Source organism: Brachionichthys hirsutus, chromosome 5 (genome assembly GCF_040956055.1).
Source record: "Brachionichthys hirsutus isolate HB-005 chromosome 5, CSIRO-AGI_Bhir_v1, whole genome shotgun sequence".
Classification (NCBI taxonomy): domain Eukaryota; kingdom Metazoa; phylum Chordata; class Actinopteri; order Lophiiformes; family Brachionichthyidae; genus Brachionichthys; species Brachionichthys hirsutus.
This window is the reverse complement of record NC_090901.1, coordinates 9,354,647-9,379,171: the sequence shown is the minus strand read 5'-3', so window position 1 is coordinate 9,379,171 and position 24,525 is coordinate 9,354,647. Positions and strand designations below refer to the sequence as shown.

Genomic DNA, 24,525 nt, shown 5'->3' with positions numbered 1-24,525 from the left:
CATCTTTTTGCTACTGACTACATGTTGTATATCTATATTTGGCTACATTGATTTACTGTGTCCCAACAGCTGGGACACAGATAATTCGATCAAAAGTCAAGCAGCAAAAAGGTTTGACAGCCAAAATAGAAGCAAAATCAAACCTGTGGAGGCTGTGAACATTTATAATATATATATAAATATATATATTCTCAGATCTTTTCAATTTTGATTATTTGGGTTCCAATTTTGTTTGTTAATGACATTTATCAGTGTGTGCCAAGCATGTTAGAACAGTTTATTGGCTTTCATGTGTTGGCTTCACAGCATTACTTTATTAATTGAGATTACATTATATATTAAAAGATGAGCGTGGAAGTTAAGAATCAAAGCATAATAATAGATTCAATTTAAGTTAAACCAGTTTTTACAGGATTTGGCTTGCCTCAGAGTTCTCACAGAAAGTTTTGTCTTTGAGTAAACCATCGATACTTATTATACCATCTTTTCAGTCAATGTGTTAAACCGGCCGTTACGAGCCGGTAATCTCTGACGGCCAGGTTAAGCCTCATTATAGGATCAAGAGATTATCGAGAAGCCGAAGAAGTCAGGCACTGAGACACATTCAAACAGCTGCTCAAAGATCTTGATAAAGTAGCAGAGCAGCAGACAAATACTATCCGTGTAAGATATAAAGAGTAATTGTGACATAAATCATAAGTTGATTACTTAACATACCTTTGAGAGGAACTCAGTGAGGTCAGGGACAATGGTGGCATGGGGGGGGGGCATTATGTGCTTATTGGTGGAAGATTTATGCATTCGGTCTGATTAGAAAGGCTCACTAAAATAGATCTGTCCACCTGGCAATTCCTGCATCACAATGCAACCCTCTTTAATCTGACCTCAACCCGTGACATAATTATTTCACATGATTGCATAAGCGTGTACCTCACATGTTCCTCACCTCACCGACAGCTGGGTTATCCTCTCTGCAGATACAGTATCAGTTGCCCTGAGCATGTTTGCTTTTTTAAACTTGTGTCACATGTTTCTTCATGCAAGTAAATTCAGTGTCTTTATAGCAGAAAAAGCTTTTTAAATCTGTGCTTTTGAATGTTGACTTTCCAATTAGTATGAGTATGTACCTAAGAGCTATTTTTATTTTATTTTTATCTGACTGTTTGTTCTTTTAGCAGAGCTAGGGCTTTCACATTAACTGTATTACATTTTGAATATGTAAAACATATAAGGCGATCACACAGGAGCTACTTATCACATCACCGGTTGAGCACTCAAAGTGTGACTTGGATTCTGCTACCTGTCCAGGTTGTTGACATACTTCCAATAGGTGCGTTGAGCAAAGAGTGACGACAAGATAATTCCCTCCAACAACCAACAGAAACACAAACAATGATGCTGGAGAGAGAACGCGATCAGATGAGGGAGACACTCATCCTGACAGTACAAATCTTTATTTCAAGTATTTCACAACTTTCAGTATACACACCTTGGGACAAAATCCATCTGTCGTGGATAGGGTTATGTTAAATTCCAGTCGGTTTTACGCCACAGCGATCTGTGTTGCCTTGTTTGGGGCCTGTGTAAACAGTGTTTGGGTCAAAGTTCATTCATCTGTACAAAGTTTCCTGCACATGGAGAAAGGTAAGCACTGAACGCTGGTTTTCTGTATAATCAATGATACAGCATACTATCTGCTTTTTAATATCGCTGCTGCATGTTTTGATTAAATTGTCAGTATTTTCTAACACTGGTTGGGGTTTTCCTTGACTGTAGAGGATATACGTTCTAGACATGAGTTGGGAGATGTAAATTTATAAATGAAACAAAAACGTAATTTCTTACAACTTGACATTCAAATTGAAGCACAGTGAAATTAAGTATTTTGTTTTATGAAATTCACATTTTAATTCTAATTCAAAGATCAATGCTTGAACTTGAATTGCTGAAATGTGCAGTAAATGCTCATATCTGATGATGTCCAGAGGAGCAACACTGAAAGGATGACAATAGCCTTCGCTAGATAAACCACGATGTGTCAACCTGAAACAAAAGTCATCATTATAACTAAATGATACAAATTTGAATGAAAGAAAATAATAATTTAACACAGTCTATTATATTTTCAGGGTTTCTACATAGAATGAGGATAATAAAGAGAGTCGCTGCACTCATCCTGAGAAGAGGAATTCAGACTCATCAGAGTAGACTGAACAAAAATGGTAAATAAATGTCCTTAACAGTTCACAACAGATGGATAATGATTATTAACCATGACGTCTTCTCTTAGACAGCCTCATCAGAGTTCATCCGTCTGTGTCACAGGCACTGGCAGACAACAAGCCAGTGGTTGCACTGGAAAGTACGATCATCACACACGGCATGCCCTATCCGCACAACCTGAGGTACAATCACAGCCTTCAAGTGGCAGTGGACTTTGACACCAGGAGCTCATACATGATTGACTTAATGCAGCACAGCACGGGAGGTGGAGGCCATTGTGAGAGCAGAAGGAGCCACTCCGGCCACAGTGGGAGTGATTGAGGGTGAAGTCCATGTCGGCCTGTCGTCAGAGCAGCTCAACCGCCTCGCCTCCTGCCAGAGCTCCTTGAAGGTTTCCCGTCGCGATCTGCCTTATGTCATCAGTAAAGTCAGTCCACAACACAAACGTCGACTTCCTATCTGGGTCTGTCCAGCTGGATTGCCTGGTGATGTCATCCGTGCTGCTGTTTTAATGCTCTTTTCTCTGCTTTTATTTCGGAGGGGCTCTCCGGAGGGACGACAGTGTCAGCCACTATGATAGCAGCACATCGAGCTGGCATCCCTGTCTTTGTCACAGGGGGCATCGGAGGAGTTCATAGAGATGGAGAAAATAGTGAGCGGTCTTTGGTGGGACTTATACACCTACTGATACTACTCTGTCCTTGAATCAACTAGCTTTAATGACGTAACAAAGACCCTGAATATCAGTGAGCGTGTCCATGCTGTCAGAGGCCACCTGGGGTTGAACAGCTTGTTCCCTCTGTATAGAACAAGAACAGCAAAACTGCCACGACTCTCCATGATTAGACATGTATTGTGTGAACATTTGAATACAATGATTATTCCTGCAGGTCTGGACATCAGCGCAGACCTGACCGAGCTCGGCAGAACTCCCATTGCAGTTGTCTCTTCTGGAGTCAAGTCTATTCTGGACATCGGTCGCACCCTCGAGTTCCTCGTAAGATTCTTAACAGAGTTTTCTTCTGAGTCGTGTTGTCATGGCACAAAGGCAGGATCTGATACCTCCCACATACATGAATCAGTGTTTAGCAGCCAAAGCGCATCAGAAATATTTTATGGCATCTTGACTTGTGCTTGGTTCGCCGCAGGTTGGTTCCAGATTTACATTGAAATGTTTAAACGCATGTCTTTAAACACAGATGGAGGGGTAACCCCCCCCCCCCCTACCCCACATACAGAAAGACAAGCTGTGCATCACAAAGATATGGATAGCACAGCGTGGGTGTGCGGCGTCTGCCCATACATTTCTGTTCTGTATTGTTACTAGGAGACGCAAGGTGTCTGTGTGGCCACATATGGAGCATCGAACAATTTCCCAGCCTTCTTCTCTCCACAAAGTGGATTCATTTCTCCATACCAAGTCCGCAACCCTGAGGAGGCTGCAAAGCTCATTGGTATATCAGCATTTTATATTTGACAACAGTGACGTTGTCCTTGCCGTTAACACACACACATATTTTATGCATGCGAATCTGTTGCTATGCATATTTCAGCAAGTGCTCTGTCACTGCGTCTTCAATGCGGCGTCCTGTTAGCGGTGCCCATCCCGGAGGAGCATGCAGCAGTCGGACAGCCGATAGAGGAAGCCATACAGGCAGCAGTGAGAGAGTCAAGGTGCACCGAGCCTCACTTATCAGCTGTGAATCAAATGCCCTGGAGAACTTGATCCCTCTTTGTTCTCGCTTTGATTTATGCAGCGCTAAAGGCATAAGAGGAAGAGATGTGACCCCATTCATTCTTCAAAAGGTCAATGATCTGACAAGAGGGAAGTCTCTCCAGGCCAGTATCCTGCTCAAAACCTAAACCACTGATTTCAGAGGCAGAGATCGCGATCATTCAAATGACGACGACAACAAATGATAAAGAAAGTGATTCAAAGGAATGGTTTCTGAGGTACCTTACAACCAAAATGTCCTTAACCTTCCATGTTCTCAGACATTGCTCTGATTTGCAACAATGCTAAAGTCGGCAGTCAGGTAGCCTGTGCACTGTCCAAACAGGCGAATGAGAAAAAGTTAAAAGGAAAGTCTGATCATCGTCACGGAAACCACTCGTCAGTCTCACAATCAGATGTCGTGAGTATTAATATGCATGAGGGCCCAGAATTCACTGAAATACTGAGACAATACAGAACTCAAAACCTGGCTCTTTTTGCAGGTGGTCATCGGAGGCATAAACGTTGATTTCATTGCAAAAGGAAAAATAAAGAAACTTTTTGTAAGTTTTAGTTTATAGCAATAAACATCCACACTCCTCTTGGTCCTGGTAAACCATGTCATGCATGATACCGTGGCTTGTTTTCTCTTGCAGTTTGGACAGACGAACTCAGGGCGTGTCTGTCAATCGTTTGGGGGCGTAGGTCGCAACATTGCTGGTGTGTTTTTTTATTTGTTGGTGTTTGTGCAAATGTTTTCATTCTAATATAACTCGCTGTAAATAATATTTACTGTTTCACGCACACGCTTCTCTCATGCCAACGTTTAAGACTCTCTGAGTCGATTAGGCCAGACACCCCTCTTCATCTCTGCTACTGGAGCTGATTCACACGGGGAAGCAGTTTTCAACTACTGCAAACACATGGTACGTCAGCATCTATAGTTCATAAATGATTGATTTTATTTTAATACATGCATTGTATGCTCTTACCTTTCTCCTTATCGCTGAAAAGAATACAAGTGGTGTGAGCCGGCTTGAAGGACAGAGCACAGCGACTTACTGTGTTGTTATTGCTGAGAGCGGAGAGATGATACTCGGACTGGGAGACATGGACATTCATGGACAAATCACAGAGCGATGTGCAAGTTATTTTGGAATTATTTATTACATTAGATTTTCTTTTTATCAATTCCTTGAATTCTTATTCTTATATAGGTGCGATAATATTTGATGTATTCTAGTTCTTCATTTTAACTGGGAGTATCTGTTTAAAGGTGTCCCAGTTTGACAAGCAGCTTTCTTCAGCCACTCTTGTGTGTCTTGATGGAAACATTCCCGTCTCCACCATTGACTACGTTTGCTCCTTTGCCTCTAGTCGCAACGTAAATGGTAAACATGGTGTGGATGGTTAATAAATGCTATAATTACTAAAGCTTTGTTAAATTTTAACACAATACAGTCACTGTGTGTCACAGTTTGGTACGAGCCCACGGATTCAGAGAAGGCTTGCAAGCCTTTCCTTTCAGACACCTGGAAGTCTCTATCGTATGCATCCCCAAACCTGGCAGAGTTGTGCGCCATGACGAAAACGCTTGGCATCCCAACGCCTGAAGGTAAACTGTTTTTTTTTTTTTTACTTCCTCAGGCTCTCAAAGACCTTTTTGACATACAGTATATTGTTGCCATCGTTAGGTAGTCGTGGTATTCATATGAAATGTCTTTTCTCGTGGGTGGCAGTGTTGCCAAGCTCTCTTGACGATGCTCTGAGTCTTGCTGTGACTCTCTCACGCCCCCTCTTGGAGCATCTCCACTGTTTGGTGGTGACTTTAGGGGCAAACGGACTGTTGGTGTGTGGCGAGCATGATTCAGGCTCTGTCAACCTGCAGCCAAGAATACAGAAGAAGGTAAGAGCGCCTTCTATTTAGTCTGATATTTATACTGTATCAACGAAGATGTTTGATCTCTTTATTCTCCTCTTTGCAGAGGAGGCGACTTTGTGCTCTGCACTATCCAGCACTGACTGTGTCTGCGGAGGAGATAGTGAACGTCTCAGGAGCAGGAGATAGGTTCTGTACATTTTCTGGCCTTCCTCTGCTATAGTTCGATTTTTCATTTCACCCTACCTGTCCCAGTTATACTTCTCTCTTACTCACAACATCAGGCTACAATATTCATACAAGTGACGCGTATCTCCGCTCCTTTCACAGTCTCGCTGGTGCCATAATGGTTGGGATTCACCAGCAGAAGGACACAGACAGATGTGTTCGAATGGGGCTCCTGGCTGCACGACTCTCCCTGTTATCGCCACATCCTATTGCACAAACGCTCAACTCAGACTCTGTGAATCCCGACAAAGTCCATGCTCAGGACTGGCCCAAACCCACTTTCATGTGGATCGATTAAAAAAAGAAAAAAATGCTTAGAAAAATTACAGTAGGAACGTCTGAAGATAAGGTATTGATTGTTGTTGATATTATCCTATATTATTGCTGTGTTGCTTCAATAAATGAACTACTTTTCACTAAACTTTGCCCCATTCATGCTTCTACATTTTAATAGATAAATTATAAAATATTAACATAAGATACTCTGCTATTTTGATATCATAATAAATGTCAATATTGGCATTGGTGGTTGAGGAAATGCTCCTTTTTTTAGGTGAAATACTCCATTACAAAAAAATCTATCAACTTAATAAATAAATATTTGGCCAAGTAAAAACACAATGAAAATTCAAAGAAATGCTCATTGTGATATATGTCCGCTTCTCAGAGTGCGTAGGACAATTACTTTGGGTTTAATATGTAACTCTCATTGTATTGTTGCAGCGACTGGTCAATGTACCTATTTAATAACCTTTTCTTATATGCTGTATGTAAAAGCAATTTACAAATTAAAACATGCACAAAGCAGTAAAGTGGAGTAACACTATTTTCTCAGTCACAATAGAAATAAGGCATGTACTGTACTAACAGAACACTTCTAGTGAACTCTAAGCAAACAGAAAAATTGCTATACCATAATAATATTTTTCTATGTCGCCTAACAAAATTATAAAACTCCCTTTCCCATAATGCATATGTGCATCTGCGCACACTCAGCGACTCTGAACACTTGTCCCATTCCCTCCTCCCTACTTTAATGCTAGCTAAGATGGTGGTTAGAGCGTAAATTGTCTCTACATTTCCAAGAAAAGAAAGGGGCATAACATTATAACAGCCTTTTAATAACAGCAGAACAACACTTCTACGGTTATCATATATGACCGATTATAGATATTTTGGCATTTCAAATATATTGGCTCACAGTCCCCGCCCAATTTGGTGTGACTCCCTTGGAGTGGAATCCTTAGCTAAATACGGACAGGGTAAGTAACGCTAGCGATAGCCTGGTTGCTTGCTGGGCTAGTCAGCTTTGATTTTCCTTCAACGAATAAAGGATAGTTCTGTCTGTAGAACAGATACAAGTTTTTTTTAGGACAATATCAAGGTAATCATGATGTCGTGAGAACATTGTCAGTTGTTTGTTGTGCCAAAAACTCGCGTCCAGTTCAGTATTAGCTTGTGTAGGCCGCTTTGTAAGCTTTGCTCCAAAACCCCGTACGTTTCGACGATAATGTAGCAAGCTAACTATGCCGATGCTAGCGGTTAGCAAAAAAGCAAGCTGTCAATTAACATAAATACCGAAGCATGGCGTTTTGCTGTGCGTTTTTAGCAACTAATGTCATTATCTAGTTCATTTAAATGTCTTAATGTTTTAGTGTTGTGATTCAAATTGCAGTAGTTCCCATTTGCTCATTTGTTGGACCGGCCTTTTTTCACAGTTCGCGGCTAAGATTAGCTTAGCTTGACGATAGTCAACAGCATCTGTCATAATGTACGATCCAGGAGCCACAGCAGCTAAACCTACTAGCCTCGCTAACTATGTGTTGTGTCTTCACATGCAAATATAATCAGCTGATAGCTGCAAAAGAAATGGGAATACCGCTAGCCTCCGCACCGTGGTCATGCATTAGCAAATGCTACTGTGAGAAATGTTGCTGTTTCTCTGTTATCGTTTATTTCAACTTTCAGGGTTTACCAATCTTTGGTTTGTCATTGATTTGGTTTGTTAGCAGCATTGTTGTCACGTTGAACAGCATTTCTAGATACAAGCTTGATGTGTTTTCCTTTACCGTCCATCATGACGCTGTTTAATACTGAGAGATGGCACAGCATCTTCATTCATCCTTTTGAACGTGATTGACTACCTGGGTTGTTGTCTCTGAAATAGTCACACTGTGTTTTTGAGAGGCAGACGGGAGAAATTCCTGTCATGTTGTGTCAATTTAAAAACTAATCATACTGAAAGACGCTTAATAACTTTGTTACTTTTGGGTATTGCAACCCATTAAAACTTTCCTAGAGCCCAAGGTGACTTCCTAAAAATTCTTGATCTGTACAACCAGTTGTTAACTCCCAAGATAAGAAGAAAGCACTATGAAAACCACCAAAATATTCACATCTAATTGGGTCGAAACCAGTGAACATTTGCATGCAAATACATTAACTTGCAAGATAATTGGTGGCATTGATTCAGATTGTAGTTGCTTAAATAGTTAAACCAGAAAACTGACAGCTGAGTGTGATGTTTCTTTTGCTGGTAAATAGGTCAAATACATGTATTGTATAAATACATTGTGGCGTGTGCGTAGTCTGATACTGTGACCTTGGAGATCATGTACTCTCTTACAGACACTGTACCGTCCTGCCAAGTGTAATTTGTGGAAATGATTTATAAAGATTGTTATCTTCATTCACTTAATGATGTAGCTTAAATACTAAGCCGTTGTTTGTTTTTGTAGCCCTGTTCTCTGTGACCAGTTTCAACATTCACCCTCGCTGCGCCATAGGATGTCCCACAGCCCTGAAATGAAGGACGACCCCATGGAGTGCCCTCTGTGCATGGAGCCGCTGGAAATTGATGACGTCAACTTTTTTCCCTGCACCTGCGGCTATCAGATCTGCCGCTTCTGTTGGCACCGCATTCGCACAGACGAGAATGGCCTCTGTCCTGCATGCCGAAAGGTGAGGAAGATGAGATTAGCATCGTTTGGATTTGTTTGGGGGAAAAGGATATGATGACGTTGAAGTATCAGAATGATAATTTAAGTGGAGGATAACCTTTTTGTTTTCCAATTATAAAATGGCTTTGTTGGTTAAACCTTTCAGTTTATAACCTGAGCTGTTTACCTACCTGTTAGCACCCGAAGGCCTTAGATACCCAATGTCCTATGATGTGAACCAGATGTTTTAGGTATCTCAGCTTGTAACTACGCCTGTGTTTTTTTTGTTTAGCCATATCCAGAGGACCCAGCTGTATACAAGCCTCTTTCACAGGAAGAGATTCAAAGGATAAAGAACGAGAAGAAGCAGAAACAGAACGAGAAGAAGCAGAAGGTGACAGAAAACCGCAAGCACCTGGCCAGCGTCAGAGTGGTCCAGAGAAACCTGGTGTTCGTGGTTGGGCTCTCACAGCGGCTTGCTGACCCGGAGGTGAGTCCAGTACCTTATCCTACTACCTGCAGAGAACATTTTGCTGTGATTACTTTCATTTGTATTTTAATGAAATTGCAAGTTTAAAGATTGTGTGTGAAAGAGGCTCACAGACGACGCAAAATGTTGTGATTTCTTTATTGCACTATGCCCACAGGTCCTAAAACGACCAGAATATTTTGGGAGGTTTGGGAAAATCCATAAAGTTGTCATCAACAATAGCACATCTTACGCAGGTTCACAGGTGAGAGGTTACACCAGAATGACAGGACGTTTGACATTAACAGTCGAAGAACAATTTATTTTACAAAGGAAACGTGTAGAACCTTGTGATGTTTACGATGATACAAATCTATGATTTCTGAAGACTTGCTTGGAAATATTGTTCAAATCCGTAAACTAACTTAATGTTTCGCAAACTCAAATTATCATGATTGACAGATGAAAATTACAATGAAAACAGATTCAAAATGAGTTATCTGTAATGGAAATAATTAGTTATTGCTGTCGTATAAAGACGGTAACCATAATTAAACAGCACAAGAGGCTCTGTTTGACTTGTGTGTTTACTGTTTTTCTTTCTTTTTTTCCCACCAGGGGCCGAGTGCTAGTGCTTACGTCACTTATATCCGCTCAGAAGACGCCCTCAGAGCAATACAGTGTGTCAACAATGTGGTAGTTGATGGCAGAACACTGAAGGTGGGAACATAGCCAGTGGTGGCGCGCATGACTTATTGCATTAAAGCTGTAATAACTTTATTATATTTTCTTTTAGCATCTAAAAATTCTTAAAAAAAAAAAAAGAAATCTTGAGTCATTTTTTTTTTCAGATCTTGTTTTTCTTTCTCTGTTCTAGGCTTCTTTAGGCACAACGAAATACTGCAGTTATTTCCTCAAGAGTATGCAGTGTCCCAAACCTGACTGTATGTATCTACACGAGCTGGGAGACGAAGCGGCTAGCTTTACTAAGGAGGAGATGCAGGTACGGTGTTTCTGTCTCTCTGTGAAATATGACTCTGATTCGACCGTAACTGTCTTTTGCATTTACAAAAATGAGAATTTGACTCATAATGATGTCATACTGCTTCCTGTCAGACCATGTACAAGTACTTGACGATACAGAGTACCAATATGAGTACTTGATAATAAAATTGCAACTTTTTTCCATCAACTTGTACTTTTCTGAGCAACTAGGCCATGTGTAACATTTCTCTGAATCCAAAGCTTCTTGTAAACAACCAGCTGGAGGTTCTGAACAAATACACCAGCGATCCCAGACCCTTTTCCTGCCGCAGATCGGTGGTTGGGGACCCCTGCCATACACGACACGCTAGGGTGTCCAGCATCTCTTAGGGCTTTGACATTTTGTTTGCTTTTTATCAGTATTACGGAACGCAAAGTGAACTAAACTTTTCAGAATGCCTCACGTCTGAAGCATTTCATTAAAGCTATTCCCCAGCATGTTTGTGGACCCAGACGTCTTTCCTGTGGAGAACAATTCTTTGAGAAACATCCTCATCAATTCACTGCACAGTTCAACCGATGAGAAGCTTCGGCACTCTCAGATGGATTCCCTATACTGGTGTTGGTGCATCCCTCAATTTGACTTGTGTTGTTTCATTTTTGTCTTGTTTTTTTAGGCGGGGAAACATCAAGAGTATGAGCAGAAACTCCTCCAAGACCTCTATAAAATTAACCCTAGCTTTCTACAACCTCCAGGATGTGGAACAGAGAAGTCAAAAAGTAAAACCAACTCCGCACAGAGGTGCGTTGCTATTTTCTTTTTCCTTCGTTTTGGTCTACAAGACAGTGGTGAGGCCAGCCATGATGGACGGCTTAGAGACAGTGGCTCTGAGGAAAAAGACAGGAGGTGGAGCTAGACGTGGAGGAGATGAAGATGCTGAGGTTCTCCTCGGGAGTGACCAGGTTGGATCAAATTAGAAATGAGACAATAAGAGGGACAGTGAAGATTAGACGTTTTGGAGACAAGGTCAGAGAGGACAGACTTTGATGGTTTGGACATGTCCAGAGGAGAGACGGGGACTATATCGGTAGAAGGATGCTGAGGATGGAACTGCCAGGGAACAGGGCTAGAGGTCGACCCAGGAGAAGATACATGGATGTAGTGAGGGAGGACGATGCAAGGGACAGGGTGAAGTGGAGAACATTGATTTGCTGTGGCGACCCCTCACAGGACAAGCTGAAAGTACAGTAGTAGTAGTAGTAGTAGTAGTAGTAGTCGTTGCTCCTTTTACTTACTTTAAAATCTAAATTGAGAATTGTGCTAAGTTTAATGTTTATTCCTTTCTCTTCCTGCTTTTGACAGAACCAACAGTAGCAACGGTAAAGATGGGTGGCCGACACTGTCAGGACATGGCAAACTGGCCAACGGGCTTTCAGAAGACCGCAGGTCTCCCCCTTTACTGGACTATCTAGATCAGGAAGCTATCGCTGCAGATGGGCTAGAAACAGAGCTGTGTTCTGGCCAGTGCACTGCCCTATCTCCCTTCTCCTCTAATTGCGACAGTAACAGGTAATCTTAGCTGTCCTTCTGGAAACTCAACAAGGACTCTTCCGTGCATCTTCGCTCCATGTGTCTATTCCTGTCTCTTCTCTGTCTGCAGTCCCAGTGATAAACCTCCCGAGTCGATCGGAATGGTGAACGGTGAAACTTTACAACAGGTGAGACCTTGAAGTTGTTTTGTGCTACGACGCTTATAAATGTAGCGCCTGTCTCAATTCGCTCTCCTCTCCTTCCAGATGCCCGCCAGTGACTCCCCCTCTCCTCCCCCGGGTTTAACCAAGCCCAGCCTGGTGGTGCCCATCAGCGTGTCGGACCTCACGGCCCGTTCGCCTTTCGAGGGTGCGGCGGCGGAGTCCCAGTCACTCTTTTCAGACAACAGTAATTTCAGACATCCAAACCCCCTCCCCACCGGACTGCCCCCCTTCCCCAGCTCCCCCCGGGGCAGTTCTGACTGGCCTATGACCCCTGAACCACAGAGCCTCTTCACATCAGGTACACGATATTTAGTGTTTCTTATATTTGTGCTTTCAAACAACGCATGAACCTGCAGCGGCTTATATTCTAACCAGTTATTGTAACGCTGGAGCTGGCGCTGTACGTAAGTAGCTCCCTTCTTGTTGGGACCTCATCCACTCTAGTTCAATAAATATTTTCTTGTATAAAATGACAAGTCATAGAATCTAAATCTCTTATCCCTGCAGTGTTGACTGTCGTGTTAAGCTTTAGGCTTTAAGCTACTTCTCAGCTGCAGCCTTCATCTTAGAAAGATTCAGAATAGAAATGAAGTCACGAGAAGGGAAAGATAAAACCTTGAGAAATGTACAAAGTAATGACATAGTAGTTAATAGAGGCGCCACCCTGGGGGCTCTAAAGGCCTTTTGTCATTAGCCAGTCAGAGGTCCTGTGGCTATTTGACCGGACGTTCTCATGCGTAGCATTTGGTTTAACTTTTCCCCCTTTCCTTTTTAAGACACGATACCGGTGTCCTCTTCCACAGACTGGCAAGCCGCCTTCGGCTTCGGCTCATCCAGCAAACAACAGGACGACGATCTCGGCTTCGATCCTTTCGACGTTACCCGCAAGGCTCTGGCCGACCTGATAGAGAAGGAGCTGTCGGTGCAGGACCAGAGCCCGTTGTCTCCGGGGCCTTTCGGCCACGGGGGCAGCATGCTGCCCCCCAACCCCAACTCCTCACACCACTTCCCCAGCGGCCTGCCACGTCTCCCCCAAGTCCACCACAGAGCCATCTACAGCTCCTTCAGTTTCCCCAGCAGTCAGAACAGTCAGGCCGGTCAGCAGCAGCAAGCCACCAGACATCCTTGGATGGGCGTCCCCACACGAAATAACCTCACGCACTTGAACCACTCAGCCAGCGCTGCCTCACACAGTCATTTCTTGGACCTGAATCTGCCCTCTCGACACAACACGGGGCTAGGAGGGATACCCATTTCAGGTAACCCGCACCTCTGTCACTGAGGCACCTTGGCTGCGCCCATATCAAAACATACTTCACACGTGCTAGATGATGGCGGCGTTTGATAGCTCGGCATTATGTAACCCGCCCACTGGCAATTGTGATGCTTCCTTTGGACGCAGCGCTGCAGCTAACCACAAGTCTGTGATCCTGTCCTGCAGAGAACAGCGGCTCTATAGACGGCTTAAATGTGAAAGAGTGGCAGGACGGCCTCAGAGCGCTCTTGCCCAACATCAATATCAACTTCGGGGGCCTCCCAAACTCCTCTTCCTCCTCCTCCTCCTCATCCTCCAACAGTGTTAACCACATTGGCGGGCCGGCGGGGCCAGTAGGTCTCTCACACAGCTTGAGCTGGGACGGCACAGCCAGCTGGATGGACCCTGCTATCATCACAGGTAGAGAGTTCGTCACTTTATCAAGCACTTCCTGTGGCGAGTGGCAGACACTCAACGACAGATTAATTTAACATGCAGCCAATCATTTAAGCTGTTTCTAAAGTAAAAATGGTAGCTGGTACTGAATACTGCTAATTACGTGAGGCGAGGCGACGGTTATGTAAACGGCGTGCGTTTGTCTGTCTGTCCATCCGTCTGTTAGCAAGATAACTCAAAATGTTCTGCACGGATCTGGTTAAAATCTTCAGCACATGTTGGGAATATCTGCAGATTAGACGCTGCTTAATGACGTTTCAGCCCATTGAAACCAATAATCCCAGAGTTCAAGGCTCACTCACCCTTAAACAATCAGCATTCTATCCTAACTCAATCTGTTTAACCTGCAGCTCTTGTAATAATTTGGCAGAGAGACCTTGACTGTCCAGAGACGCATGGAGACAGATTATACCTGCTAATGGTAAATATATTGAGGACAGTAGGGTATAAAATTCTGCGCCGGTTTCATAGGACACCGTGTCGGCTATTCGGAGCAGGACTAATAAATGCCGACACATGTTTGGAAATGCAAGAAAGAGGTGTGCACATTCCTACATCATATACGGGGAACGCTCTATGCTAAACTCATGTTGGCATGGGTAGGAACTAGGACTATCCTTGCCACTGTCTCCACGTTTCTGCCTTTTGGGAGACAAAAAAGGAATTCCGAAGTTGCTCACTCAGCCGCTGGAATTATTTTGAGATATCGGAAAGCACCCTCTATCCAGAAACTTAATGAGTGGAGAGGAAAATGAAACGCCATGGGATTATGTTGACAAGAATAGAAGGCAGGGGGCCGCGGCTCTAGGATGTTGGATCGCTTCACGGCCTGCCTGTCCTCTCGCTAACAGGTCGATTTTAACACTGTTATTCTTATTAAAGATTGCTAACTGATCTGTCTGCTACTTTGCATTTTTCTTTCCATTCATAGTTTTAGTCATTTATTTATGTATTTAATTACGTTTACTTTTTGTGGTTGGTGTATAAAGATACCAGGAACAATTTAGAACCTTTTGATGATGGTGCACGTCACCATGTGGACGGTGTAAATCCAATTAGGAGGGGAATGAGCTCCTTTCTGAGTGTTTTTCTAGGTAAAGTTTTTGTAACTTGAATTAGACCCGAAGTCTCTCTTTCAGAGACCTGGGTTATGAAAATGTAATGTATATGGAAAAAGGTCCACCAGTTGGACAAAATCTTTTCTAAATTGTTTAATTTTGACTTCATTTTGGCTGTTGATCGGACTAAATCTCTCACTGGAGAAGCACAAACTATCAAATGTTGAACAGTTGGTCATTTATTATTCCATTCAGTGTTTAATAGCGTTTTGCGTTAAACAGGGCAGATAATCAGACGATACTGGATTTGTTCCGAGGGGGGAGGTAATTCCCCCCTCCTGTGTTTTCAGTTCGAAAACTAGAACAAAAAACTTTATATTGTCTTTCTGCCTGTAAAAGTTGCTTTGAAGAAGGGAGTACGGTATTTTTTTGTTTTGTGTCAATGAATTGAGGCAAAATCATTTAAAAAAATATTTGTATTTACTGCAGTGTGTTTGCCTGCGCCTTGTATTTTGTTGTGTTCCCATTGCTCACTGGATCTATTGTGTGTGCCCCCCCCCCCCCCCCTCTCTGCTTTCCTCAGGCATCCCAGCCTCAGCAGGGAACAGTTTAGACTGTCTTCATGATGACAACCCTCCACACTGGCTCAAGTCCCTACATGCGCTCACAGAGATGGACGGCCCGGCAGGCTCAGCGGCGCCCACTCCCCAGCCCCTCCACACCGGCCTCCTGGACGCCCACCTTCCCCTCCACCACAGAGCCGCGGGCGGCTGGGCTCCTTACCTGCCCCCTCCCACAGCCAACCCCGCCAGCCAGTTCCACTCCCCTCCCCCCGGCTTCCAGGCCGCCTTCAGACCCCCGGGACAGCCTAACACAGAGCTGCTACAGAGTGCTACTGTGGACCGCCACTGAAGACTGATGACAGCAGACGCCCATCCATTCCCCCCCCCGAATACCACTTTATACCCACTCGTCCTGTAACTCCCCCCCCCCCCCCCCCCCAAAGCAATTCACGGCAATCTGCAGAGTATGAAAAATAATTAACAAAGTAAAAACATGCTTTCTTCTTTTCTCATCCTCCTTCCCTTTAGGCTGTTCTGTTTTTATTTTTCGTTTGTGGCACACAAGTCATCGATATCTCTTCGTCTGCCACCGTCACCGCTCCTTGCGTCTAGTTCTGGGCGTAACACGGGATTAAACTTGTAGCTCATTCCCAGTGATGACGAGAGGGTTAACGCCACAAACTGGTGAAGAAACAAATTAGTAGAAGGTGAGGTCTTTCTTTTTTTTTTTTTTTTTAAATAACTAATGATTAAGCATGAAGAACATTTGCATTTCTGAAAGTCGAAGTCGAGTAAGTTTTCTTGGTATGAAGGAAAGCTGTGAATCTGCTCTTGAAGCTTTTCCCCAAAGACCCTCATCCTCCCCACTTTAGCAGGAGACTGTGAAACGGTTGGCCCTTACAGACCGGTTGAGAATACGGTGCAGAGAGAGAGAGAGAGAGAGTGAAGGGGTTGGCACTTGGCTTTTTCTTTTTTCTTCACCCCCAGAGAGTGGTTTTTAAAAATGTTAAAAAATAAAGCTGAGATTTGTCTAGTAGGGAGTGAATGCATAAAACGCGGTGGAGCTGAGGGCACCGACCGGCTATGCATGGGCTCCCTGTTGGATCGGGACACAGATGGCCCATATTCCCCTTTAGTGGAGGGATCCCGCTTGTCCCATCCCACTGGAGGGAAAGTACTGCTGAACCTCTGTATCAGAGAATAGAGCACTACCTAAACGTGGGGAGGCAGGGCTTTGGGAGAGTACTAGGGTTAGACTCTTTACTCACAGTGCCACTGTGTGGTACCGGCAGTAGCTAGCCCTAACATGGACAGCCACAAAGTAGATGCAGATGACTAGGATGGACGAGTGAAGCGAGGGTAGCAACAGGACCGAAATGGTCCATTTGTTCCACCCGAGAGGGCGTAAACGAGGCCTTACAATGGACGGATGTGGAAAAAGGAGCTCGCATGATGGGAACGCTAGACTTGCATCAGTGATTGCTGAACAATATGCAATATTGTGTGTGCGTATTCATCACAAAGGGAGGTGCTGCAAGACAAAAAGTACTGTAGTTCTGGTTGAGGAGCCCTCATCCTTAGGGATTTGAGTTTGACCTGTGCGACCACCGCCTTTTTCTTTTTGAAGTCTTAATTCCGATCTGTATTCTCTCTCTCTCTCTCTCTCTCTTTATCCCCATCTCAGCTCCACCCCCCGCCTCTCCTGCTGTTCCCTATTTAACAGTATTCACACAAATGAACAAACTCATCCAGGAGATACCAACACGAGTCATACAATTGGTTTTAACGTGACGTTGCAAAGAAAGAAAATTAATACATTTAAGGCGCTTAAAGGAAGTGATCTGTTCGCTGCAGGTCTGGAATAATGAACCTTAAATAAAACTGAATATTCAGAGCTTGTGTTTGTCTGCTGTTGTGTTCTCAACACTGATTCAAAGATAAATACAGTAATATTTCAACTTTGAAGTACTGGCGAGCAGCGATATGTGTGCACTGAAGGTCACTAGAATCACAACCGTCATCCCGGTGTCTTTCACTAGGGGGCAGATCAACGTCCTTGAAGTGCTGCACTTAAACTCCAGTAAAACACTAAAGGTAAAGGTAATAATACACATTTTCTGATTTAATATTGTGTTAGTGACTGGATGCGACTCTATTGTACAGAATAATGAGGTGCATTTATGCTGGAAGCAGAGGACGGTGCAGCCCTCGGTGGCGATGCAGCAGAGACCCGTTCTGTCCTGCAGGACATCCGACAGGGGGGATAATCACACAGTATGTTAGGTATTTCTGTTAGTTGGACATCTGAACCAGGTCCCCTTTGAATGGGACGTCAGTCAATGCACTGCCAAAGTACAATGATGTGGGGTCACATATATATGCTGGGAAAAATAACCATGGCAACAGATTTACTGTTTATGACAGATTAGCGCTGTGTTTTATGCCAACAGTGAGTTATAGCGTTGGACCAAATACATTACTTGTTATAAACCATTTATTATTCATACTTTAGAATTACACATGCTCAAATGTGAGGCTTAAAGTTGTGTTGACCGTAAGTCAATTACAAAAAAATAAAAGGAGCAAATTACATTTTTTAGCAGAGAATTCTAAACAAATGTTTGCCCCCTTTCTTTAATGAATGGCGGGACGTGTTACCTGTTACCTTACTGACTTTTGTGTGCCTGTTGTAAACGGGCACCTGGATGAAACCGACCCCCTTCCTCCCTCGGCATCTGTCCCCAGGTGCTGAGGAGGCACCAGAAGCGGAAAGGTGAGTGTGTGTGGAAAACAAGCAGGCAGCAGATTTTGTGATTTCCGTACCAAGAAGTCAGCAGAGCCACAGAAGGGGAGCAAGCTGTGCAGAGTTCCTGAACCAGCACGCACTCGTGCAGACGCAGCACCGAAACATAACGGGGCTATCTTATTGATGACGCAAACCTGTCATACTCCAGAATAGCATCTGTTTGCTCTCTGCGGGCAAATAGAATCACTCGTGTTCAGGGCTTTTGAGAAAACACTGGCGCAGAATTCTCCTGATTACTAAGTGCTCTGCGACAGACAATATTGCCTGAAACAAATTATTAGTTTATTGATTTGCTTGCTTAGCTGAAACTGTTTTTTCATGCTGATAACCTAATGGGAAGGGAAGGACAGGAGTCGAATGATGGAGCAAAAGATATTGGATGTAACTCAGAGATGAATCAACATATACTTGCTTATTATTCTGTTTTTGGCCTCAGATATTGGGCTCATTGGAGTATAAAATAGTGCAAATAAGTGCAAAGAGTTTTAAACAATGGTGGGATGTTCAGGGCAGAGAAGGCCCGGGTTTGTCACACTTCCACAGAGCTGACCTAAAGGACACTCAAAGGATGCTATGTCTTCACAGTCGCAGTAAGATTTAATGTACAAGGATAAACACAAACAAAAATCAACAGAGACACAGTCCAAATGAAGAATGAGTTTTATTTTCTCCAGCGTTCTGCAGAGACACGGGCCTGTCTTACACATCCTGACAGACGATTCGAGGGCTTTAACTTCAGGCCTTAATGTGTGTCACAGTAAAGGACAATCTGAGTTAAGAGTTTGTGGTTATTTGTATACATGTTATTTCTTTATGGAAGCACCATGACGGTGGAAGAAATGCACATATGATGGATTTCCTGGCCCTCGGCTGCCTGCATGAGAAACCCTGTAGGGACGTCTCTCAGCAGAAAGCACTCTCCATTTCTCTCCTTTGACAGGAGCTGCAATGCACTGCAAAAAATGTATGTTATGACAGAACACTCTCAGATTGAGCTATTCAAAGTAAGATTGATTTGTTAAATGATTTGATTAGCTCAGCTCATCAGTCGCAGATATAATTGTGACACTGGTGCAACTGGAAAAATAACAATAAGATTATCGCTTTCTTTGTATTTTCTGTACGATTTTGCATTATTTTAATGGGAGAAGCTTTCATTTATTAATTAATAATTAAAAAAAACTAAAGGAAGACGATGCTAATCAATGTAAAACACATGCAGTTATTTCACCTTGTATTATTTCCTCCTTTCTTATAATATAGAATAATTTATTAGGTTGAGTCACAGTGAGGTGGATATTTTTTGCAGTGTGCGTAACTCTCAGCTAACCCACACAAGCCTTTCCTGTAAATTCCACCAGCAGTCCAGTTAATGTGTCCTGGACAGGAGAGCTGACATCGTCCTCCATCATTGTACAATACATTATAGCTGTACCGGGGTGTGAGTGGGGGGGGGGGGGGTGTCTTTATGTAGTGCAGCGTGGACAGTGGTGTCGTCTCCTGCACAGGAAAGAGAAGCATCCCACGGCGTTTTTATGTGCTTCATGTGGCTTTTTCTCCCAAAGGCTATTCATGAATCCTCAGTATTCATCATGGACAACACAATGTGTCATGCACGGGTTATTTTCAGGCAGCCGGTTACACTAGTGTTGTGGAGATAAGCCCTTATATTGTGAGAAGACTATTAAGCAACATGAATATAGATAGATAAAAGTAAGTCATGTAATGCTGAACAGCTCCTGGTCACAACCTTTCCCACACCCGTGATTAGTAGACAACCTTTCCAGCACTGGTGTGATGTCGCTTCCAGCCACAAGGCCCTTGTGCATCGTGGTGATCGCCGTTGTGGTTGTGTATTCGCCGCCCTCCTTTGAGCGCTGTGTGGCGGCGTAGCCGAAGCAGGGAGGTCACAGGAGCAGTTCTGTTGATGTTAAGTTATGTAAAGCTGATACTGCACGCTGGGCGGGGGGGGGGGGGTTTGGGTTAGGGTTAGTTTATAGGTATTGATAAAATGGTGCTGTTCTACTCCAAATTGCTGTGGGTGGGTGGGGTCGTTTTTGTCATAGTTCACACAAGACACAGCAAATGTCTACGTTCCCAATGACATTTTTGGATACATCAGAAATACTCTAATTGAATTAGTGATATGCCACTCTAAGAATTTACAGATCGTGTTTGGGGGGGGTTCTTGAGATATAGTCCAAACCTGATGAGGGTCTACGAAGCTAAAGGCCCAAAATTGACCATTTATGGACAGAAATAATACCCCAACTTTCATTGTATTTATTTAAGCATAGAAACGCAAAATACGTCCAGTAGACGTATTTATCATAGTCTGAGAAATTACTTAACTTTTACATTTGGCTGTTCAAAATAGATCTCTTAGTCTTCCTTGACCCGAAGGATTAAATATGAAAATGAAAGCGTTAATCCAGCACCACTGTAAATTATCAATTTCTCTATAATTGTAATGATAATTGCAAAATTCTTGAGCTCATATCATCTTTTCTGTGGCCCAAGTGGTCCATTTGACTGCCCTGTTTCATCAAGACCATTTGTGGACTTCCACAAGGATGAGGAAATTATGGATGTGCCCTTAATTATTAAGCAAGTGTGTCAGCAGCCCAGCCTGATGGAGGTAATGCAAAAAGGAAGTGGGCCCGAGAAAGGGCCTGTGGGATCAAAGGCATAGGAAAGGCTGGTGGGCTTGGACGGGGAGGGGGGGGGTGGCAGGGCTTTGGCTTTGGCTCAAGCATGGTGGATCCAATAATGCTGGCAAAGCTATTTTGCCCACCGTTTACATTCTGGAGCCGACAGTAGATGGGGCTGTTAAACGTGGACTACAGTACAACACGGGCGCTTCAGCCAAAACCGGAGGACACTTGTGATTTGATATACAGGAATCATACAATGCTGTGCATGCACAGCTAATTGGGGCACAAAGAGAATGCCCTTGAGAAACTTTTTGGATGACGTCAACAGGAATGTCATGGCATTTTTGCACAAAGGATATTGGATGAGTGTCTGCCTTCAAAGAAATCGATCGGGGAATATCAAGTGAGCCAGAGGCCTGACTCAGGCAAATGGGCCATCCTTTGTGTGTGTGTGTGTGTGTGTGTGTGTGTGTGTGTGTAGGTGTGTGTGTGTGTTATTGAGAATGAAAGACATTGAGGGTTGAACCCATGCAGCCACGTCACATCTTCACACAGCCATGGTTGTTCCTTTAGAACACGATGTGTCAAACATCTGATGGACAACTTTTCATTCATAAAGTTCAGATATTTGTAAGATGGAGTGCAGAGTGAGGATGAGGAGGGCGGGGGGGGCACCGAGCTCGATGGAGGCCTGCTTTACCCTCGACCGACAGCACCTCAGTTCGTCTAACATGCTCATCTGGGATTACCAAGACAGTGTCTTAAACCACATTCTCAATTACAATCCTCTCATTTGCATGTAGAGACTGATGTGGGTGGGACTGAAACGTCCAATGACATCCAGCTGTAAAGTCACCGCTCTCAATGATGTCCTGGGACATTATATATATATTTACCTCCGCCAATGAGAGCTGGAGGAGGACATATGATCCTCACTGTTAGTCAGTTTTCTTCAACATGGTGATGGTGACGGAAGTGGACGTCTGCATTCTTTTAAAGCCTTCTGATCTTGTCCTTTCGGTCAGTTTCCCGGAGGACGAGAGACAATGACAGACGGAGGGAGGGAAGATATGTGTGCGGGAGCGATGCCAGCACCCAGCACCCAGCACCGTTACTGCTGCTGCCTGCAGAGTGAGAAGTGTTGCATTTCCTGAGGGCAATGCAGAGGACAAAGAACAGTCTCACTTGTGTTAAGGACAGACAGAAGAATGCAGAGATTGCCGAGTGTTCGCCACAAGTATTCACCTTCATAAGAGGACAGAAGTAGCAATGAATCAGTTTCACAGTGTTATGTTTCGCTTTAACAGCTTCATCGCACTTTGGCTGTTCAATAACTAGCCTCAGCTGTGTGTTCTTGATGCAAAAAAATCCACTTCATTATGAGGGGTTTGCCTGGCAGCAAAAATCACAGTTCAAAAAAGGGGGTTTGTTGAAAAGCTTGTCTCAAATCTACCATGAATTTGATTACTTCTACAAATTAATTAATCCATCACATTAGTGACAGGAACTATTATGCTCATATTGTAACTTGAATCATATTAATTTTGCATCAGTAGTTGCTGCTTTTCTTTCTCTTACGTGATTCTGCACTTAATATTTTACAGATTTGGGATTTTAGTTGGAAAAGTATTTTATGCTCTTTTCATACTTTTTTGGGTGGCAAGTGAAAATAATATCTTATTATAATCCTAATATTTTCAGCATTTTTTCACTTGGCACAGACCTGAGAGGCGTATGGCCTTAAGAATATACAGTAACTGCAAAGACAGGAGGAAGCAGTGAGAGGAAGGGAGCGCTTGAGGCTCATCGCAACTATCAGGGAATGCCAGAGGTAAGAAGGCTCCTCCTGAGACGAGCTTAGAACCATTACCTTAGCAACATGAATCACCGCTAATGGCCTCAGTGAGGTAACTGTACTACAGAGGTCGGACATACAGTATTTAGACAGAGACTACAGCCTCTGCAAACATTGTTTGAATGTTCTGGCAATGCAGAAACCACAACAGCAGTTGAATGAAAAATATTTCTTTATGCAGTTTTTTTTTTTTTTGTGTGGGTCCATCCTGCAGGTTTACACCCCTGTCCCAAACAGAAATGAGCATACACCAGCAGATCCTTAAAAATTTATTGACGTTAATGTAAGGAGAAATCATAAGTGATACAAAAAAAAAGGAACAAATAACCCTTGCATAGATCACAGACCATGCCTTTGTCATCATCTGACAAACTGAACAGCTTTCAGCATAATCCTTGGTAAACACAACGTGACAATGGCGCTGGGATTAGACAAAACATCGGTTTGGTTCGCTTGTGGATGAAAGGAAGAGTTCGAAAGTCCTTTTAACTTTGTTCCAAAATGTCCTCACTGGCAATAAGTTGTGCGGTCCTGGCGGAAAATATCAAGCTTCTATCACTAACGGGTCAGGTGCACAACATTCCCGTTCAGTGCCCCCCCCCATCAAGACTTCTAGGAAACAAGAACCCAAGTAGTAGAAAGGAGGGTGTGTGTGTGGTTCAGGCGCTGTTTGGAATATGACAGGCATGTTTCCTGCCATCACTGCATCACTGCGCTCTCGGCTGAGGTGAGGATGGGCAACAAAAAGAGCATTTCAGTCCTAGAACAGAGATCAAGATCAAGGAACCCCTGCCCGTTATGTCCTTGTTCCCATTTAGAGCCGAGCAAGCACAACCTGAAACTCACACGCAGACTCTGAGAACGGCTTAGATACCCGACGCCCCCTTAATGACGACGTCAGCGCTTTTAAGGTGCTTTTAAGAAATCCGGCAGAGCGTGCGTCTGAATAGGGCCTTTGAGGAAGCCTTGGTGAGGATGAAAGCAAGGGTTTCTTTTGTAAAAATGATGCAACTGTATTATAGTTGAACCATAGTTTGAAAGGCAAAACTCATGCAGTCTTCCATCGACCATGCAGTTTTTTGCGAGTAGTAGATTCATGTGGAGATACATTATAGGAATAGGCTCAGCAGTGGAGATTGTAAAACAAAAAGTGAATTTGGCGTTTGAATTAAGCTTTCTAACCCCCCCCCCCCCCCCAAAAAAAAAACACACTGTATGTTGTTAATAACAGTACACTTCTTTTGATTATCAATTAGTGTATAGCAGTTGATCCTATTCTAGTACTTTCGTGACCATGGCTTGTCTTTGATATCCCAGTATATGGCATGTTCTTCCTATGTCATGTCGTGTTACAGTAACACCAAAAAGCACAAGGAAAATAAAAACATGTTAAGATGGTTTTGTAATAAGTAACTGCAGTATATAGTATTTAAATTTCTCTACCTTATTGGGGCTAAATTGTTATTTTTTTCTAATCATATTTCACTGTTTTTAGATTAAAGTCCTTTTTGGATCTTCTCTGTGTTTGTTGCAGAGGCATAAAATATCTTAATAGTAAGCTAAATATGATTATATAAAATACTTTAGGCACCTTCTCTTAACTGATGACACATCGCCACTAAGTGCATTATGGGATACCCTGTCAGGGCTGGGTTCTATTTATCGACTGCAACCTTTCGCTACATTT

The 24,525-nt window shown here is 43.3% G+C and overlaps 2 protein-coding genes across 2 annotated transcripts; both read left to right on the top strand.

Moving 5' to 3' along the window:
• Nucleotides 1-2,143: 2,143 nt before the first annotated feature.
• On the top strand, nt 2,144-6,342 carry zgc:136858 (uncharacterized protein LOC678543 homolog). Its single transcript, XM_068738901.1, has 18 exons — nt 2,144-2,222; nt 2,291-2,405; nt 2,476-2,650; nt 2,764-2,875; nt 3,114-3,220; nt 3,551-3,677; nt 3,777-3,897; nt 3,981-4,066; nt 4,219-4,358; nt 4,441-4,500; nt 4,594-4,657; nt 4,769-4,863; nt 4,952-5,080; nt 5,214-5,328; nt 5,415-5,552; nt 5,677-5,843; nt 5,923-6,005; nt 6,147-6,342. The coding sequence occupies exons 1-18, from the start codon at nt 2,144-2,146 to the stop codon at nt 6,340-6,342; spliced, it is 2,109 nt and encodes a 702-aa protein (XP_068595002.1).
• Nucleotides 6,343-7,238: 896 nt separating this feature from the next.
• Nucleotides 7,239-17,404, top strand: cnot4a (CCR4-NOT transcription complex, subunit 4a). Its single transcript, XM_068739213.1, has 14 exons — nt 7,239-7,306; nt 8,783-9,005; nt 9,276-9,473; nt 9,631-9,717; nt 10,071-10,172; nt 10,330-10,455; nt 11,114-11,238; nt 11,800-12,006; nt 12,098-12,155; nt 12,234-12,489; nt 12,968-13,450; nt 13,633-13,866; nt 15,374-15,376; nt 15,544-17,404. The coding sequence occupies exons 2-14, from the start codon at nt 8,832-8,834 to the stop codon at nt 15,870-15,872; spliced, it is 2,382 nt and encodes a 793-aa protein (XP_068595314.1). The 5' UTR covers nt 7,239-7,306; nt 8,783-8,831; the 3' UTR covers nt 15,873-17,404.
• Nucleotides 17,405-24,525: the final 7,121 nt, after the last annotated feature.

Excerpts from the sequence above, each read along its gene's own strand:
- cnot4a (XM_068739213.1), top strand. The coding sequence starts at position 8,832 with ATGTCCCACAGCCCTGAAATGAAGGACGACCCCATGGAGTGCCCTCTG. Across the intron at positions 9,474-9,630 it reads AGCGGCTTGCTGACCCGGAG|GTCCTAAAACGACCAGAATA; the intron begins GTGAGTCCAGTA and ends CTATGCCCACAG. Across the intron at positions 9,718-10,070 it reads CATCTTACGCAGGTTCACAG|GGGCCGAGTGCTAGTGCTTA; the intron begins GTGAGAGGTTAC and ends TTTTCCCACCAG.
- zgc:136858 (XM_068738901.1), top strand. The coding sequence starts at position 2,144 with ATGAGGATAATAAAGAGAGTCGCTGCACTCATCCTGAGAAGAGGAATT. Across the intron at positions 4,067-4,218 it reads AGGGAAGTCTCTCCAGGCCA|ACATTGCTCTGATTTGCAAC; the intron begins GTATCCTGCTCA and ends CCATGTTCTCAG. Across the intron at positions 4,359-4,440 it reads CAGTCTCACAATCAGATGTC|GTGGTCATCGGAGGCATAAA; the intron begins GTGAGTATTAAT and ends CTCTTTTTGCAG.